The sequence below is a fragment of the Brassica napus genome, unplaced genomic scaffold (assembly GCF_020379485.1).
Source record: "Brassica napus cultivar Da-Ae unplaced genomic scaffold, Da-Ae ScsIHWf_2276;HRSCAF=2934, whole genome shotgun sequence".
Lineage (NCBI taxonomy): Eukaryota > Viridiplantae > Streptophyta > Magnoliopsida > Brassicales > Brassicaceae > Brassica > Brassica napus.
In genome coordinates, this window is record NW_026015668.1 from 53,605 (window position 1) to 74,700 (window position 21,096).

Below are 21,096 nucleotides of genomic sequence, written 5' to 3' on the forward strand. Positions count from 1 at the left end.
GGCCTTTCTGTCCAAGGGTGGTTAGAGAATGCATCTCTAACCTATACGGTTCGGACGCGGCGTTTATATCAGGGGATGCCGTTTCGATTTCGACCCCGTTGTGATTAATCAACTATTTATGACTCCAATTGTGGAACAACCTCACACATGGGAGGATGGTGATCTGTCGCAGGCAATTGCGTTCCTAACCGGTGGTCGCTGTACTCACTGGGAGCCTTTCTCCCTAACACAGCTCCTCCCACAGTATCTTTGCCTCTACAAACTGTGTGAGTTAAACTGGCTACCTGGATTCCATGTAGATGCAATGCTAAAAAAGCGTCTTCGTTTTCTCTTCGCGTTTGTAAGAGAAAAGCCGATAGACTTTGGTCGACTGGCTTATGACCAGATCATCGAAATGTCTCGTCAGTCTGATGCGGACAAGAAAATTGTTCTCCCCAACTTGATCTATCAGACTCTCAATCTTCAAAGGGACATTTTGGCTCTTCCAGGTGATGAACCCCTAATTTGTCAGCCGCAAAATGTTAGCGGACTCGAGGCGGATCTTTCACTACGTAGGGGGAGAAGAGGTCGTATCCATTCCGATGATTGATAACTATAATTACATGTAATAGCTTCGGTTTCTGTCTGCAGTTTTTTGACAAACTCTATGCTACTCCAAGTTCTGTTTTCGGCTAGTACACTAAGTACTTTTTTTCCCTCTGTGTTGTTACTTTATTCGGATATAATATCTACTTTTGTTATTAATGTTATGCATCTATTGATCAACTGTAGGTGTACAACAAATATGTGCTACAACCATAATATATTTAGTACGAAAAGCCCGTACACCTCAACACTAGTTCCGTACACCGTATCCAAACAAACACAGGTTCATCGGTGATCTACAATAAAATACATTCCAAAATGAGGTTGGTCGTTTTTATTAAAATACAGACTTTCTACATCCTCTATTCAGGGCTTAACTTCCTTGCAAGTGGTCTTCTTGTGACCTTCCTTAAAACAGTTTGAGCACTTGTTCGGCTTATGTTTTTTGCTCCCCCCCTGATGTAAACAATAAAGTTGGTATAATTGGAGAATTTACTATACGTTACTGAAATTATTGTTCAAAGTCAACACCACAGTCTTACCGGTATCTCTCCTGCGGACAGTTTACGTTTGATTCCTGGTCTTCCCTTCGTTCGTTTGGTCGTTGGTGGATAAAGATCAACCGTTAGTATTTCGGCTGGCACTTCAACATCCTTTGGATCCGGAACCGGAAGTATGATACCCCTAACTGTTTCAGCCCATGTCTCTTTGAGATGGTGTTTGCAAACAAACATGGTGTACTGCATATTACGGCAAGAAGCAGCAGCAATGGCATGTCGGCATGGCAAACCAAGCTTTTGGAATTCGAGGCAAGTGCAAGTTCGTTTATCCAGATCAACCGTGAAACCAAAATTAGTTGGCCTGTGCGTAACTTCGAATAACCAAGTCGAACATGGCATAACTAGAAGGCCCGTTGACAGCACCAGCTGTTCGACCAGTATCTTTTGAATATTATCTGGAACATTTCCCTTCATCTTACTGATCTCGGTGCGTCTGCTCACATACCATGTACACAGCTTCCGGCGAATAAACTCGAACAATGCCATTATAGGACTATCACGAGCGGGCAGAAGAGCATTATTCAACGATTCAGCAGCGTTAGAAGTCATCACGTTAAATCTCTCCCCTTCGAAATGTGAACGTGTCCATAGCTTCTTGTCGATCTTCTCCAAATAATCCCAGCATCTCCAATCCGTCAGTTTAATAAGCTCCATTATCTCCTTAAACTCCGAAACTCTGAACGCATCCCCAGCTCTGCCAACCATTGCTTTCTGTTGCAGCCCCTTAAACTTATCATTAACGTTACGCTGGAGGTGTACGAGACAAATACCATGGTGTGCACGTGGGTACCATTTATCTTTCGCTGCGAAAATTGCTGCGCATCTATCTGATATTATACTTAAATCAGAACCATCCTCTACAATAGTAGATAACCTCTCAATAAACCATGTCCAAGATTCTGTGTTCTCGCTTTCCACTACTGCGAAAGCAATCGGGAATACGCGGCTGTTAGCATCTTGTCCGCTGGCACTTAGCAAAACACCTTTGTACTTTCCAAACATGTGGGTGCCGTCCACCACTAGCACCTTCCTCAGGTACTTCCATCCATCGATGCATGCTTTCAGGGACATGAACGCATACTTAAACCTTGTTTTTCCTTCTTTGTCTTTTTCTGTTTTAATATCGGTGATTGTTCCAGGATTTGCTAGCTTGAGTACATGGAAGTACTGTGGTAGCATCTTGTATGAATCCTCTTCTGTTCCTTGCGCAGATGCAATCGCTAGTTCTTTCGCTTTCCAAGCTTTCCAGTATGAGCATGTATAGTTGAATTCCGTTCGCAACATTTCCGGAAGTTCCATAGCACGCGGCCCAGAGTAGAGCCTCTCGTATTTCGAACGCAATAGAGCTGCAAGCACTTTGGCTGTACCATGTTTTTTATACTTCCCTCTAACGTCGGCTACGCATACATGATTCAGAATTGCCTTTTTAACCAGATAAGTTGGAGAATCACCGAGTTGAACAGCCACTACTCTCCACTTGCATTCTTTTTCGTAGCATTTCGCCGTCAGTCGGCGTTTGCAATGCCTGAGCTTAAACGTGCACACCTTAGCAATTGCGTAGATAGCCAACGTCAACTTGCACTCCGCTTTGTGCTTGAACGTCCTTCCCACGTATATGTCAGAGTCCTCCTTGCTGAAGTCAATGTCAAGAGGGTTGCAGCTGCTTCCATCCATTTCATTATACACACCATCTACATCATTATATCCATACATATCTGGTACTTGTATGCCTTTCATGAATGCTTCTCCACCCTGAACTTGTCTAGTTGCGGTGACAGGAGGATCAACATCGTCCTCATCTTCGAGCTCACGGTTGTGCGTGTTATATTGTTTTGGGGGAGTTTCGAGACATATGTCACCACTTTCAACGGCCTCTGTTGCTTGATTGGGCGCACAACCAACGTCTGTAGGAGTACCACTCACATTATCTCCGGCTTTCGTCAATACTTCTTCACCCTGAAATGCGGCCGGCTGGGGAATAGGAGTGTCAACAACAACATCATCATCATTATCTTCAATCACCCTGGTGTGTTTGTTTTTAGATTGAGGGGGCGTCACAAGAACAACATCAACACCTACCTCGGTCTCTGTTACTTCTGTGTCCAATCTGGAGGGTGATCCAAGATCTCTTGCTAGATCGGTGATTTCCACAGAAGAATCGTTATTTTTGGATATATATCCACCTCCACGTGATCGTTGCTTCTTATATATCCACCTCCACGTGATCGTTGCTTCTTACCACACGCCGATTTTGCAGCCCCTGTGCCACCAGGATACCGAATACCCTTCCCACCAGACTGTCCACCACTTCTTCCTTTGCCTGGACCTTCTACAAAATCGTCGTCGTCGTCCGTCACGCAATTGTTTCTACAATAATCATGCCAGCCATTGTAGTCGTAATCGATATCATCGCCTTCATCTTCTGCAGCAACATCTTTGTGAGCTCCTCCATTATTTCCATTCTCCACTGAGACCTGTTCAACACTTAGCGTTCTCGTATCTTCTATGAGACAGATTTGTTAAGGCAGATTAGCTGGCGCCTCCTTCTTCGACTTTGCCTTCCTTATTCTCTCTATTATCCACTGCCAAGTCATCTCCACAAACATTCCCCTTTTCTTGCTCGCAATTCTCTGAATTAGCCCCACTCCCGTCGTCAAGAGTTTCTCCGCTTTTGTCTTTGTCCTTTGACGTCGCAACCATGCCGCCAGACTGAGAGTTGCGTTTATAGCGTTCTTCGATTTGCTGAACTTCCATCAAAAAAGCAACATCTTCATCAGGAGGTCGAACGGGTGCATTCATTTGGACCCGTATTACTCGTTCCGACCTTAGAAATATCATTTCTCCTCCAACACTTTCTCTTAATGTTACGAAGAGATTGACGGATTTGTCTGCCCGGTGAAGCGCCTTGAAAATCTTGAAATCTTTGTCCGTTGCTATCTCGACGGGAGAAGCCAGTAGGCCCACCATTTCACTCTCTCCATCATTCAGCCAATATGACATCTCGGCTAACACTTCCTTTCCCAAAAGCCCATACGCAGCTACAATACACGTTTTTAACTCCTCAGCACCTCTAATTCTGGACGAATCGATGGCTCTACCCATTCTATCATTGTCTATCTTGAAATCCCAAGCTCCATTGTCAAACATTATCCACCTCCCAGCCATAACCACAATGCAAGAATTACACAGACCTACGGTACAAGCATGAGCACCCGTTAGTGTCATTTGCCAAATAGAGGAAGCACACAATTGTAAAAACAAATACAAAAACTTAGAGCTCAAACTCTGTACCTTCGCCGGTGTTGGTCCTGATTTCCTTACTACCTGTGCCACCACTACTTGACCCGACGTTCCGACCACCGCTAATTGTTTCCATCCTTTTCAGTTACGGTGGATAAGCATCGACGGCCTCAGAGGATGGGAATATCTTCTTATCGTAGGGTTGCTTCTTTTAGTTGTACACCAGTTCTTAGCTGCTTCTCACCATTACCCAGTTAGCGTTTTATAACATATTAGTTTAATTAATATTACCACAAATATCAGAAAACAGTGAACGGCGGGAAAAGGAATGGTTAATATTACCTTTAACCTTTGCTACCGGTCACCCAAAAAAAAATTCTCGAACTCACACGTGCGGAAACTTCTGGGCCGCTTGGGTCGCTAAGTCTTAGGGTCGTTTCGTCTGGGTCACTTTCAAGAGTTTCATGGGTCACGGCCCAGAACATTACGGGTCACAAGGCCAAATTCGTCACCGGTTTATTTCTCTCCCCCCCTAGCGGCCCGTTTCGACAATTAAAACTTCCAGTGATCCACTTCGCCAATTAAAAACTTGAAGTGACCCTATGTCACAAGCGACTCTTTGTATGTTAGAGTAGAAACATACTTCCATTATTATTTTAGTCTATAAAATTAACTATTAAACAACTTGAGATGGTGTTTTAATAGCAAGAAGAAAATTAGAAATGTTCTAAAAATTGTAATGCCTTCTAAAATGCATGGATTGGTGATGCTCTAACCTAAATTTATCTTTAAACAAACTAATTTGGTATACCATTATAAGTAATGATGGAAAAATCTATGGTAAATATATGATAGACTGGAGGTAACAATTAAAAAGAGAATATAGTTGTATTGTGATTTACTGAGCATGATCAAAAACCATAAACATATCTTAATTGTATTTAGTTTAATACTAATGTACATGATGATTTGTTTCAGTGGTATACACCACAAGCCACAAAGTTCCATTATCTATTTAGTTTTTTTAGTAAATACAAAAAAAATCTGTTTTGGAAATCTGTTGGACATAATTTATGTTAATTTATTTTGATAAAAAGTTTAAAAGCATTTAGAGTAGACATCAAAATAAGTTTTGAGATATTTTTAGTTTATTTTTCTTTATTCATAAATATAATTCTTTAAAAAGTTAAACAGATCTAAGACAATGTTTTTCATTTAGGTAGTTAAACATTTTATCTTGTTATCTGAAAAATTATCATCTGAAATACATTCTAAAAATAGCTATGTTCGTTTCATCACCACTGGTTCCAGCGGCAGCGTTAAAAAAAATACGGCAATGGAGAAAAAAAAACATAATTGAAAGTTAAAACAACGCCGATTGAATGCTAAAGAAATTATATTTATGAATGCTGAAATTTTCCGTCTCCCTTTTGTTTGTTGTTAGCTGCTACATCGACTGGAAACCAATTCTATGATGCTTCACCGGCGTTGTACGTTGCCGTGATGAAAGGCTTAATTATCGGCCGCTGCCGCTGGACGCGCCGATGATGAAACGAACATGGCTAATATTGAAATTGGCTTAAGTTGTAGAAATTTTTATGTGCTACACCTAACATATATATTAAAAAAAATTGTGTATGTTTTTAGTATGTTTTGTTTTGTTTTATATTGTATTGTTTTCTTTTTTTATTTATCTCTTTTCTATAAAATTAACTTATTAAGTTAATATTATCGTAAGTGTTTTTGCATCTAAATGTTAATTATTCTATTAATATTGAGATGGTAATGTTACTGCATGTAGGCATTTTTTATAAACAATATGTATTATATTTAACTACAAAAGAAGAATAGTGCAACAAACATAGCGAATGAGATGAATATATCTCTAGTTCGATTTATGTTTTATATTTTTAAGATGTTGATAATGATGTGCACTTAGTTATCATGTAGGGTCAGGTCGGTCGTGTAGTATTTTGTTTGGGCTTCTGATTTTTTTCAATTTTATGATTTTTAATAATATCTATGGATTTATCAAAACTGATTCAGAGATATATATGTAAATGTTTTTTTCTCTGTTTTTAAAAATCTTTTTCTCTGTGTTCTTAAAAAAAGATATGTAAGTAAATATATTTAAAATCTTTTCTCTCTCTAAGATATATAAGTAAATGTTTTTTAAAAATATATATAAGTAAAGTTTCTCTCTTTAAGATATATAAGTAATTAAAAACACATATATAAGTAAATGTCTATAAAAATCTTTTTCTCTCAGTTGGGAAGGAATGTTTTTTAGATTGTGGTGTCTCCTTTGTTTCGATCCTATTACAAATCCCACATTTACTTATATATCTTTTCCAATTTATTTATAAAGTGAAGTGTTTAAAGATTTGTAGATTGCAAGGTAAACAGCAGTCTGTTGAACAGATGCATACTGAACTTCTGTGAAAAAAAAGGGTAAACTCTATGCAGCGTAAAACGAAACACAGTTGTAATGTAGTGATGCGGATGTGCATGGGCCCTCAAGTGCCAATGTTCAGTGAGGGACCCTTTTAAGTGCTGGCGCAGGGGTGGTTGGCCTTGTTTTCTTCATCACAACTCATCGCTGGGTTGGATGGCTTACCATTACTCCCATCAGCCTGAAAGTTTTCAACACAAAGTGAGAGAGTTGTCGTGTGCCGAGAGTTGTGTAGTTTTTAAGAAATTTAATTACCTCCCCATAGTTGTCCATCAGCTCAGAAACTTCTCGCCCAATAGGCTCCGCACCGGAGTCTCCAAGAAGCACAAAAGTTGCGCTGTCCCCATTACCGTATACAAATATTTCCACTCTGTATCTGTGAATAAAGTTAGAGACGACATATAGCGGAACGTTAACATACATGTGGAGATAATATTAATACAAAAGTAAACCAAGGATACATAAGTTTAGATTATAACAAAACGGGCAGCTAAAAATTTATTGATATTGAAGACAAACTAATAACGACTGACGTAAATGCTATATTGTGACTTACGTAATCGTATATGTGTAGCCACAAACTCATTTTGTGTTACTGTTGTGATCAAGACGACGACAGGGGTAGATAGGCTAGCGTTGAACTTTCGGCGGAAATCTGCCACAACGGTATCGCAGAGGTAAACTTTCAGGAGCGATCCTTTGCATTTCATGTTTATAAATTGGGTAAATCAATCACAGGGCATGGGAAGATGGTTTCCAGTAGGAGGATGCAGGGTCTTTTGCTCGTTCCGCCTGTGATGTCAACTCTGCCTTCTTGGTGTTATTGCCCATCGATCAGCTTCATATGGCCTACCACATCTTCAAATTTGAAAATAAACTAATATGAGTGACCTCTAAATAGGCTGGCAAAAGAAAATGACTGTGGAAAATCTTACTTAACTAATGAAATATTGTTGGAGTTACCGTATAAATCACCACTCATGTTGCAGTGAGCTTCAAAAACTTCAACTGAATGGAACATGAACATCTGTGACTCTTTCAAGAGCTGACTCCCAATGCTTAAATAATTGTTATACTCAATGTAAATATTGATTTGAATTTGAGATGTTAAAATAGTTTATCTTGTAAGTACTTGGTACATGAATAGAAAGTTGAGGCGATTGATATCCACAAAGCAGTGTGGTCCCATGCTTCTTACTTTAACTTGGACCCTCAAATTTTCGTAACAATTTTACTTAAAAATTAAGTGGATAAGTTCGTTTTAGACAAATAAGAACCTGACATGCGCTGCCCAAGAACAAAGTATGGCTTTATTAGTGCTGGGGAGATGAAATTATATATATTCTAAAATGTATATTGATAAAAGTACCAAGCAAATCACCTTTATCACAATAGACATTTAGCTCTTCTCTGGTTATCATCTGAATCAATATATCTGGAAAGACTGTAGGAGAAGTAATCACATAGAGTTAAAATCAAACTAACGATTGATGAAACACAGAGATTACGAAAACATGATATCTTTGTAGGAGCGCGTTTCAAATTGCGCCAAAAATCGCATGGGATAAACGAAGCAGAAACAACAAAGTAACAACGAACTAGATCAGCCACGACAATGTCATCTCAGCATACTTAAAATGCTTAAATTTGGGATTAAAAAGGTGAGGGATTTTTACGATTTACCATTAGCTGGAGCTGGAGCTGGAACAAATGATTTTCCCATTGTTGTTAGCCATGGATGCGCTGAGTTTTGATTGACGGCTTTGTGGACTGGAGGAGCAGAGACGAAGATATGGCAACAATTTATATATAAGAAGAAACAGAGGGAGGTAAAACGAAACAATAAAGAAAAGATTAAATAGCTTCATTGATTGATCAAGAGGACCAAGCGACCAGTGAAGATGAAGGGGAAGAGTCGAGAAAATATCAGTTCTACGCTTCAATGGAAATTAGGTTTATACGAAAATGGGCTTGAACTGGGCTATTTTAAAATGTATAGGCAGCCCAAAGAAAAACCATTAGACGGAAGTAGTAATGACGTGTTAAAACACTTGTCCCTGATTGGTTAATTTATTTTGAGGACGTGGCATGCCTCTCCATTGAGTATATTAGTCTTTTAGTATTTGTTAGATGCTACATAAAAGGTTAACTGGCTTATTAAAATACTAACGGACATAGGGCAAAGAGGCCGATCGGGTGAAGTAGAGTTAGTCCGGTCGGATCCTGAAGAGCTTATCTAGTTGGAATTATTGCAGAATGTACGTAAGATCGCTGTGGCTGTAATTGTCATATTAAAAATTAGATGAAAAGTAATTTGATTTTTAATGAACTAAAGAGTCATCAAGTTGCTCGAAAACATATTTAAACTATGATTTTAGTGATATATTTTAATTTAAATACATGCAACTTCTAAACTATAAAGGAAATTCGAAATCGGATTCTTCTCACAAGGGGCATCTTCTATTCATGATTGTCTACTTGTACGCCTCAACACGGATCGGATATCCGGGTTTTTGAAGGTATTTGTGATTTGCTTCGTAAGTCACTGATATCTAATTTTTCGATTTGCTTTGCTTCGAAAAAATACGGATATTCAGAAAAACATATATCCAGAAAATAAATAGATATTTGCGAATATTTACGAATACTTACGGATATCTCATATGTTTTGATTAATACAAATAATCTTAAAAAATTGATATAAATTTTTTTTTGCATGATATATATGATAAAAATTATAAGAAGTAGTGAATCTACATATTTTGTAATTTTTTGAACTTAGTTAACAATTATAATAACATAAAACTTAAGAAAAAATATAATTATCATAAATGTGTTCTTTTCCTTTTATGTAATACTTTTATATAAGTAATAATGTGAATATACTTTATCAAATCACAAGATATGAGCCCGTTACGTTGCAACGAGTTTTGTTTGATGTTTTAATTTAATAAAAACCATAAAATAATAAATCATTTTATTATAGTTTTATGATTGTTTTTGCATATGTTGTTTGAGATTTATTTTATAATTAAAACTCATTTCACACATAAGTTCAAGTTAATATTTGTATTTTATAATCATGATGTATAGATGAATTGTTATAAGATTTGTACCTAGGATTAGAGAAAATACTATACCTAAAAGTTTAAACTGAACACAATCCGAAATAAAAAAGTGAATAAAAAGTAAAAAAAAGAAATGAAAGTTAAATACACCAATCGAGTCAATGACAACATTATATATGTTCTTATGTATTAATTTAATGTTTTATTAAATAAGTCTTTAAAATTTTATTTAGTTAGAATTTTTTAAAAAAGGAAAACATTCTATTTTATAAATCCTTTTTTTAATTACAATTAAAAAATAAAAATAATATTAAAAACTCTTTTACAATTTTGTTTAAAATTTTAGAAAAGGAAAATTATTGTCATATAACCTATTACAATTATTTTCTCATTAGAATTTCAGAAAAAATAAATTGCTATCAAATAGTTATTTTAGTTATTAATAATAATTTTAAAATTACTATTTTTACAATTCGTATCAATACTAATTTTACACTTTTTATTAATTAAATAATTTTTAGTACACTACAAGAAAACATCGGTATTCTGACGAACATTCCGACGGAAAATGAAATCCTGGGAATATCCCGAGAAATTTCCGAGGATATTCCGAGGAAACACAAAATTTGGTTTCCTCCGAATTTCCTCGGAATATACCGACGGAATTCCGAGGAAATATTAATCCGTCGGAATATTTTTATGGAATACCGAGGAAAAATGTACTCATCAGAAAAAACCGATGAATTCCGAGGATATATTATAGCCGTTAGAGAGCCGTTGGGGGATTTTAAAAATTCCGAGGAAATTCCGACGAACTAGCCGTTTCCATCGGAATTCCGTCGGAATTTCCTCGGGCTGTCGGCAGGATTTCAACTATAAATATAAGCACCTCTCTTCCTCTTCATTCACTCCATATCTTTATCCTCCCTCTTACTCTCTTTACACACGAATTTGATTCATAAAAAACATGTCTTCTTCAAATTATTTTCGTTCTTGGATCGATCGACCTCATTTGGATCCAAACACGAGATTGCTTACGGAAGAATACCAATGAGGTATAACCGAATTCATGGGGTTAGTTCACCGACAACCGGAAGCAAAAACAGGTATGTTAAGATGTCCTTGCTCTAATTGTAAAAATAGAAAGGTTATTAAAGAGTGAGATGTTTGGACTCATCTATATTTGAGTGGGTTTACACGAAGTTACAAAATTTGGTATCATCATGGGAAAACTGATTATGAACATGGTAGTACTAGCGAACTTCAGCCAGCGGTTAGATTAGAAGAACCAATTAGAACGGATGTAGATTATGGTGTAGGTACTGAGCAGATGGTAAATGATCATTTTAGAGGTGAAGATTTACCCAATGCACAAGGTAGGAGATTTTATGATATGTTGGATGCTGGAAAGCAACCATTCTACGAAGGTTGCAGAGATGGTCATTCAGCTTTATCATCTGCTACAAAATTGATGGGCATTAAAACAAATTATAATTTGGCTGAAGACTGTGTGGATGCGATTGCTGATTTTGTAAAAGGTATTCTACCCGAGGATAATGTAACTCCTGGTTCATACTACGAGGTTCAGAAACTCGTAGCTGGTCTTGGTTTATCGTATCAGGTAATAGATGTATGCAGCGACAACTGCATGATTTATTGAAGGGCGGATGAACAGCGGGTTACATGCAAATTTTGTGGAAAGCCTCGTTATAAAGATACGAGTGGAAGAGTTCCAGTGCCATATAAAAGGATGTGGTATTTGCCTTTGACGGAAAGGTTGCAGAGGTTGTATCTGTCTGAACGCACAGCGCAACCAATGAGATGGCATGCGGAGCACTCAACAGATGGTGAGATCAGACATCCTTCAGATGCAAAAGCGTGGAAGCATTTCCAATCAAACTATCTCGACTTTGCGTATGAGAGAAGAAATGTCTACCTTGGTTGCCTAGGCGTTCCTCGAGCAAGCTACCTTCGCCTACCTCCCATCTAGAAGCGGCAATGGTAATGTACTGATGGTGAGATTAAACATTTTTAATATCTATAAATCTTTTTTTGTGATTAAAAACTATTATTTGGGATTTTTTTTTTAAAAAAAAATTAAAAATTTCTATATTTATTAAATATTTTTTTTTTAATTTACAGGTCTGATGATGATAAGACCCGGCCTCGACAGCGTCGTGGTCGTGGTGGTACGGGGAGCCAGTCTCGGGATTCCAGCCATTTTCAGGATTTCCCTTCGCCCCACAGCTCCTACCATACATCTCCCTCCGCTGCACCCGCTCCTGGTCCTCTCGCTCCCGCTGCTGCACCCGCTCCTGCTCCTCCGGGTCCTCCGGGAGTGATGAGTGTTGCAGAGTTGGTTCGACAGCACGGTCGTGACCATCTTCCCTATCTCACTCCGTATCCACATGGACGGGGTCAAACATCGTAATTAAACATTTTTTTTTTCATTAAAATTTGATTCATTATTAAGCGTTTGTTCTTTTTATTAGGTTCAACCGATCCGGGAACGGGATCAGCGCATGGATCAACCGTATGATGTACTCGGTCCTCGACAAGGGACATCCGACTTTCACTCACTTTCCTACCGACAAGCAGCATCTGTGGTTTCGTCAGTTTGCGGTAAGTATTCTAATTTTTTACTTATATTTTTAATCTTTAATATATATTTTCTACTAATTGTGTTTTTTTTCAGCAAGAATTCAACTGGAATTCCGATGAGACGCTCTTTATCTATCACCACTTCGTCCATAAAGTTATGGACAACTATGGGAAGCAGATCCACGAGTGGAAGAAGAAGTGGGAAATCAACAAGGTTCGGTTTAATTTATTAAACTATTTTTTAATTTATTAAACTATTTTTTTTTTTATTATTAAAAGGTCCCAAAGTCGATTAACAACACGGTCTGGACGGAGTTGTGTGCGCATTGGGATAAGGAAGAGACGAAAGAAACTTCTTCCACCAACTCCACCAACCGCAGGAGCGGCCGTAAAGGGAAGGGCGTCTTCAAGCATAACTTGGGTGCTCAATCTATTGCCTCTCTGGGGGATTGCATGGTAAGTTCAGCCGTTTTTTCTTCAATTATTTAAGTTTTGAAATTTTATTTTTTGTCCATTTCTTCTAATTTCTAATGTTTCTTTAATTTATGTTTTTTTCAAGGCGGAAGAAAATGATGGCGAGCCGGTTGATGATCTCGCCCTAATGAAGAGGGCGTATACCAACAAGAAGACCGGCCAGATTGATGACGGTCTTGTGAGGGAAGTGGTCACCCTGGTCCAAACTCAGGTGCAAGACGAAGTGTCTCAGCTTCAAACCGAGGATGACGCTTCGACGGCTTCGACCAACTTGTCCCGGTTTCGAATCAACGAAATCGTTGAATCCGTAAATTCTTTTTTTTTAAAGTTCAATTCATTTATTTCTTGATTTAAATTTGGCTATTTTCTATTTTAGTCGGTTCCAAAAAAGAAGGGACGTTTGGTCGGTTTGGGTCGTCGCACCCGGTCGGTTCGGGTCGTCGAATCCGGTCGGTTCCTCCTTCTTCTGCACCACCGCCCTGTTGATCCAGAAGTACTTACGGCTCAGTTGAAGGACAAGGATGATCGCATATCTTTGTTGGAGACCCAGATGGTGGCTCAACAGGCGGGCTATGAGGCACAAAGGAAGCTGAACCAGCAAATGATGGAGATGATGAAGAGGATGTACCCGAACGAGGTGTTCCCGAGCGTGCCAGACCCGTAGTTTTTTTTTTCTTTTCAAAAACTCGGAATGTTTTATTTTTATTTGTACAACTTTGAATATTAACTAATATGTTTTCAATTTTAATTTTAATTTTATATTTTCGAATTTAAATTTCAAAAATTTTCTTTTTTTAAAAAAATTAATTTTTTTTAAATTTCAAGGAAATGAACCCTCGGAATATACCGAGGGACATGTTCCTCGAAATATACCGAGGGACTCATTCCACGGAATATACCGAGGGACTCGTTCCTCGGAATTTTCCGAGGGCTCCGTTCCTCGGAAATTCCCGATGAAAATTCCGAGGAACATTTCGTCGGAACTTCCGAGGATTGGACCTTCGGAAAGTCCATCGAAATATCCCGAGCAAGTTCTCCCTCGGTATATTCCGAGGAGCTTTCCGACGAACTGGTGGTCCTCGGAGTGTCCACGGAAATTTGTTTCCTCGGAATTTCGTCGGAAAATTCCGAGGGATTTCCGAGGAAAAATGAATTTCCGAGGAGTTATTTCCGAGGACTTGTTTCGTCGGTATGTCGTCGGAATAACGTTATTTCGACGACATACTGATGATTTTTTCCCTCAGTATGTCGCTGTTTTCTTGTAGTGGTGTCATGTTCATCATCAAATAACCTCTTAAAAATATTATCAAATAAATTTTTACAATTCTCTTTTGGTTTTGACTTAAAAATATGATACAAATTTGTTTTGTTTAGGATTTGTTTAATAAAAAAGAAAAACAACTATTAAATATTCTTTTACAGTTTTTAAGATTTTAGGAAAGGAAATTAATATTACATAATCTTTTACAATTGTATTTTGTCTAGGATTTAGAAAAATAATATTTCTATCAAATAATTACTTCCAGTTAATATTAACTATTTTTTATAAGTTTCCATTTTAAAAATTCATTTTTTTTCAATATCACTAATATTTTTACAATTTTTCTTGTTAATTAAATAATTTTTACTATCATGTTTATCATTAATTTGTTTAAGTAAAGATTACTATTAAATAAATGTTACAATTCTCTCTAATAAGAATTTTTTTTTAAAGAAAAAATCTTAATTGGTTAAGATTAGAAAATAATTTTTTTTAGAAATCTCTTATATTTAGGATTTAAGGAAAAACGAAGTTATTTTCACATAATGGAAATTTTTATTGACACATTCACAATCTATTTTTTTAATTGACACATGTCACAATCAAATCAGGTGAAATATTTGAAGTTAATTTTTGTTTATACTTTTTTTAACACAAAATTATTAAAAATTAAAGTTAGTTAATTATAAGAAAAAATAAGATTATTTTTTACATTTTATTTTATTTATGTTTTTAAAAAGGAAATTAATTATTTTATAATTAGTTTTTCTTTAGATTTTTATACAAGTATTTTATTTTTAATAGAAAAAATTCTGTTTAATTATTTATATATTTTGTCTTATACATACAAACATATATTTATCATGTTCACACATATTCATGTACGACAACAACATCAAAATTAAAAACTATGTTAGCATCTTAAGATGTAATAAGGATAATAAAAAGTTGAGTTGTATCAAGAAATTAAAAGAAAATAATCAGGTAATAATTTTCATTTAAATACTATTGTGTTTTGTAAAAATAATATGTATAAGCTTAAACCTAAATATAGATCTGAAATATTTGTAGCTATTTTTGATCATAATTTTTTAACATACAATTATCTATTAAAAAGGAAAAGCTAGTTAGTTACTTATAAGAAAATAATAAGAGTAATTCTACAATTTTCTTTTAATTAGTCTTTTAAAAAAGTAATATTATCTATTTTAAAGTTAATTTTTCGTCATGTTTTTTATTAAATAATTTATTGTACATGTAGGATTTTACAATTCGTTTTTGTTTAACATTTTTGCTTAAAATGTAAAATTTATATTTTATAATTCTCTATCTTTAGTAACTTTAAAAACAAAAATTATAATAAATAATAATAATAATAAGACTATTAAATAATATTTATAGTTAATTTTTAGGAAAAATTATTTTTACTATTTTAGTATATATTTTTGATTATGAGATAGTTTAACACATGTCACATTTTTAAATATATAATTGCCATGTGTCACAATCATGTTAATTAGCAACTTCGAAAAACCAAACTTTATATAATAAGATATGTTAGAATAATAATTATATAATTTTATACATTAAATTTTTTAAATATAATCAAGATATACATGTATTTATATATTGACGGATCGGATCGGATATCCGCTTCCCAAAATTTTAATATTTGTGATTTGCTTCAGATTTAACGGATATTGATTTTTAGTATTTGCTTTGCTTCGAAAGTTTACGGATATCCGAAATTTCAAAAATTTCAGATCGAATCAAATCAAATTTAACGGATAAAATGTCTGGTCCTATCTACTTGTATGGAGACGTTATTTCGACCATACATTGTTTGTTGGATATTGAGAAGACAGAAACATATTTTTAGAAGGTAGATGAAAAGTCTTTCTATACATCTAAGGTTTGCCTCCCACCATACAAACATATATTGTTAAATATTTATGAGATTTTCTTATATATCCGTGGAGAAATTTCTCTTCGCTAGATTACACGATAAATGTCATCTTCGTTTACTTATCGCGCGACATGCGACCTGTGATTAATCGTATATCGCAAATCGCAGGTTGTTGTTCGTTTTGATGTTGCGCGACTGATCGCATGACCAGTTGCGGGTTCTCATTCAAGTCACCCGAAAAAACAACGACTAAAACTTAAGAAAATTTTGATCGCGCGACTGGTCGCAAGTCGCAGATCGCAGGTCGTGCGACACGTAAACGAATATAGTTTTGGTCGCAGGTTTAGTCGAAGGTCGCGCGACACATAAACAAACCTAATCTTAGTCGCAGGTCACAGGTTCCGCGACACGTAAACGACCAAGGCCAAAATAAAAATAAGTAATATGCGTACATTCTCAGATTTATCTTCTAACGAGAGATATTATGGTTGTCTCATTCAAGGAAAAGTCGGTTATTTATTTTATTTCTTACTAATTACTATTCGTTGAAGAAAAGTCGACTGATTATTTTATTTATATGGTGTAATAATTATTTAGGAGGAGGAGGGTAGTTCAAAAGAACCGGAATCACGGACCGGAAGGAGATTATTAACCTCATTTTATAAGTGTCAAATCATTGACCTAAGGTTCGTGACAAAAATATAAGACTTAACCTAAGCTTTTGAATGTTAATATGCATGGTAACTTTTGAAAGAACAAAGTCAATTCACGTGGAAGTTTCAGTAAATCCATCAGTGATAGATTATCTAGTAACCAAATGATCCAACTAAGTGTTATTTAAATTGATAGTTTCAAAGATAATCACAAGTTTAAGTTGTTGTCAAAACCATTACTTTGATATGTCTTAAAGGGGATCAAATCAACTTATGAAAAATCTCATGCCCATTTCAATCTCCCTTAGGCATTTTTCAAGTTGATCTCGCAGAGAGGCTAACGGTCCATATTTTGGCTATAGAAGATGGTGATTGAGTGATTGTTTTAAGCAAACTATTGTAATCTCTACTTCTCCAACCACGTGTTTGATCATCTTTGATACCCCAAAACAAGTGCTATAGCTTGCTATCAAATTCCAATTGGTGTGGTTAGTGCCGGCCGAATCAATTCTTTTTCATAAAACTTATCTAAATCTTGTGGATCATACTCATTCAGTTTATTTTTTTTTCTTTTACCTTTAAGCTTAACTGTGAAGGACGATCAACACGTTCAACAAAAAAACAAAGACACATTGTTCCGGTATAAAAATTAATCAAAGAAGAATTATCTTCAAGAGTCCAGACTTTTGACATCTTTAAAAGCCAAATAACTTAACTTTTCTACTTTGGGTCCGAATGGTGACCGCGGTTTTGATAATATAAACGGTGCAGAATTGAAGTGCGGTATGGTCCAACTGCGGTTCATGCAGTTTGAGGGACAAGTGCGGATTTGATTGAAAAAGTAGTGCGGTTTTGATAAAAAAAAGTAGTGCGGTTTTGATATAAAAAAATAGTGCGGTTTTGAAGAAAAAATAATATAAAATTAATGTGAAATATTTCTGAAATATTTTTTCTTTTTATAATTTAAAATTTTCATTTATTTTTTTAATCCAAAGTTGAAAATTTAATTTGGTATTGAATATATTAAGATATTTAATGTAAAATAAATATATTAATGTAGTTAAAACTATTTTTAGTAATTAAGATATAATATTTGTTTTTCTTAATTTAAAATACTAATATTTATTTGAAAAAAAATTAAATTTATATATATATATATATATATATATATATTCTTTACTTTTATAATTTTAACTACTATTTTTGTTGAAATAATTTTTTTAACTTTATATAAATATATTTAGAATATTAAATAATGAAAAATATAATACAATAGAAAATACTATCAAATACTTTAATTTCCATAAAAATAAAATACCATAAAATTAACTATAATTTATCTTTATAATATATTTTACTAGAACTAATTACTGTAATTTTTTTAAAAATGATGCTATTTTTCTCTCTCTAAAAATAGTAACCTAACAGAATTTATCCGTGAGCACTTTTAGAAATTTAAATAAAATAAATTATTTATCGTACATTTATTCTAAATATATAATATTTTAAGTTCTTTTCCATTAGTAAATGAATGGGAAAGAGTAAATTTCTGTATCACAAATGCAAAACTCTTCAGAAACTAGGCAAACCACTATATAATCATTTTGCATCATCCAATTGTATGATTAATATTTATGTAAAGTCAAAAAAATTTTTATATCCCAGAAAAAAAAAGAAATAACGCACATATTTATGCAAAACCGCTGGTTATATGGTATTGGACAAAAGTAAGTGCGGTCCATTTGCAAATATGTTGTTCCAAAAAAAACGCACTCACCTTATTTTTATTTTTTCGAAAAACGCAAATCATAGAAACTAAAGTGATTGGTGACATACGAATTCGCGAATTCAACTTATTTTACCGAAAACCGCAGAGTGTCACCAATCACTTTTTTTTAACTCAAAAAAAGTTGAATTCGCGAATTCGTATGTCACCACCATTCATAACCTTTGTATAAAACAATCGTAAGTGACGACAGAAGATTGACACCATTTCGTGGGTGACACCATTCCCTTCTATTACTTTAAGCATTTTGTGCTTTCTCGTCATCTTCTATTTATATATAAATTAAAATAATACATAACTATGTTACACGTACATACGTATACGTATTCCATATGAATAAGTAATATACCTTACTATTATATTTCTGAGACTTGTACCATTAGTATATTACCATATATCGACATTTAGCAATTTACAGCGTTACAAAGCTAATAGTTAATTAATTAATCACATGAATGAAGCGATTACATTATAAAATGATAGAGACTGCAGGAACGTTTAAGAAGCTAAATCCAGCAACGTTACACATTGGTCAACAAGGCTCGAGAGATAAGAAGCAATAGCTATATACCAACGTCGATAAGGTTCTACGGATTACGGTGTACCTTAGTTCAGTAGATTCAATCCCGCGTTCCTGACTAGTAAAACCATTCACGTTATCATCACCGTTTACTTGTCTCAGAATTTTGGTGACGCCCATATTTGAATAAGTATAACCACAGCTTTGTGACATGAGCTTTTTTATGTCTTTTTGAAGAGAGGTAAGCTTGTTTTGCATTAGGTTTTGTATTCTTTGCCACCGTAGGAATTCATATCGGTCTATAACGATTTATAAAACTACTTATGAATTCAGTTTACCTAGAATCTCATACCAATACTGAAATAAATCTAGATTTAGGATTTTAGATATACCTGATTATTTTGCAGTGGAAAGATAAACAAACCAAATCGAGATTTCTATCACTCCAAACGTCGTGCCTCTATTTGTATCCACACGTACATGAACTAGATCGATACGGGATGCTAGTGCCATTGAGATCAAATCTCAAAACCTTGACAAACTCTTTTGTCTCCTTAGGGTTTTTCAAGCCGTAGTGCTATTTCTTATGTTACTCACATAAAACATGAAAGCCATCTAATATAGCTTACATATGTGACCTAATTCTAATCTCATTAGAATAGTGGACTAAGCCCATTAGTCTAAATCATTTGAGCTCACATACGATCAATGTTGCATTTACATGTTTACATATATAACTTATATATATGTGTATAAATATATAGCCCTAAAATATCCCTGACCCAATTCGCTTAGATGTGTGACTCTATAGGATCATATAATATTAATAATAAATTTTCAATTCATAAGTTATAAGCAGTTTCTAGCAAATTTTCAATGCACATGGACGCAGTCTCAGCAGAGATCTCTAGATAGGACCGGTCCTGGGCCAAGCCCATTTTTTGTAGGCCCCCAAATAAATAAAAGTCCAAATATGTAAATTCATAATTATAGATAATGAAATCACATGGGCTTCATGTACATTATAGTTTTATTAAATGTTTAACTGATTGAGCCAAATATCAGAATGACCCAATAAATTTTCAAACAAGAATCTATAAAGCTAAAGATTTTGACTAACGTTTTTTTTTCCTATTCTAATGTTTTCTCCTCAAAAAAATATTTATTATGTTTTTTTTTGTGAGGGTCACGTATAAAAAACACACTGTTTCACTTTCACTATTCTTTTCTCACTATTTTATAATTTTTTAAATTATATTTTTACATATAATAGATAGGCCCCTATTTTTTAATTTTTTTCAGGTCCCCGATTTCTCAGGGCCGACCCTGTCTCTAGATAAGAAAGGTATCCAAGTGGTTAGAAACTCCGAATCAATCTTAAGATCTGGTGGCTGATACTTACGGGGAAAAATGTTGTTCTTTCTTTGTTGTCGATTGGCTAGCTCCATTCTCTATTGCATATCACACACTATCATAGTTTCGGTTCGTACGGACGGAAGAGAGGTTCGTTTACTTTTGGCGCTCTTTTTGAGTCTTGCACTCCAAAAACTTCTACGGCGGACTAATAATGATTTACTAGGTAGTAACCCGCGCTATGCACAGAGTTAAATCGTTTATTAGATTATTTATTGTATGTTATACTAAGGGACTTGTTGTATAGTTTTTATGGCGATCATTCATATATCCATTCGGATTTCGGACTTTTAGGGTTAGAAATTTAAATTGTATTCAGATATTTACAAATTTTGGTTTGGATTTGGTTCAAATCATTGCGGGTTTGGTTCGAATTTGAGTTCATATACCCATTCTAACTATGTATTTTTTAACAAAAATCCAAATATACTTAATAATAAAATAAAATAATATGAAACATAAAAATTTGAATAATGTAAGATTAAATATTTAAATTTACATAAAAATTAGTTCAATTTAAATATTTGAATGGAGAACAAATAAATATTTTCAGTATTTTGAATATTTTATGTTATTT

General features: G+C 34.7%; 1 protein-coding gene across 1 annotated transcript; it reads right to left on the minus strand.

The window, feature by feature from the left end:
* Window positions 1-1,109: 1,109 nt before the first annotated feature.
* Window positions 1,110-2,858, minus strand: LOC125600454. The gene has a single exon (XM_048773162.1). It carries the CDS (start codon window positions 2,856-2,858, stop codon window positions 1,110-1,112), a length of 1,749 nt encoding a protein of 582 aa, XP_048629119.1.
* Between the last annotated feature and the right edge of the window lie 18,238 nt (window positions 2,859-21,096).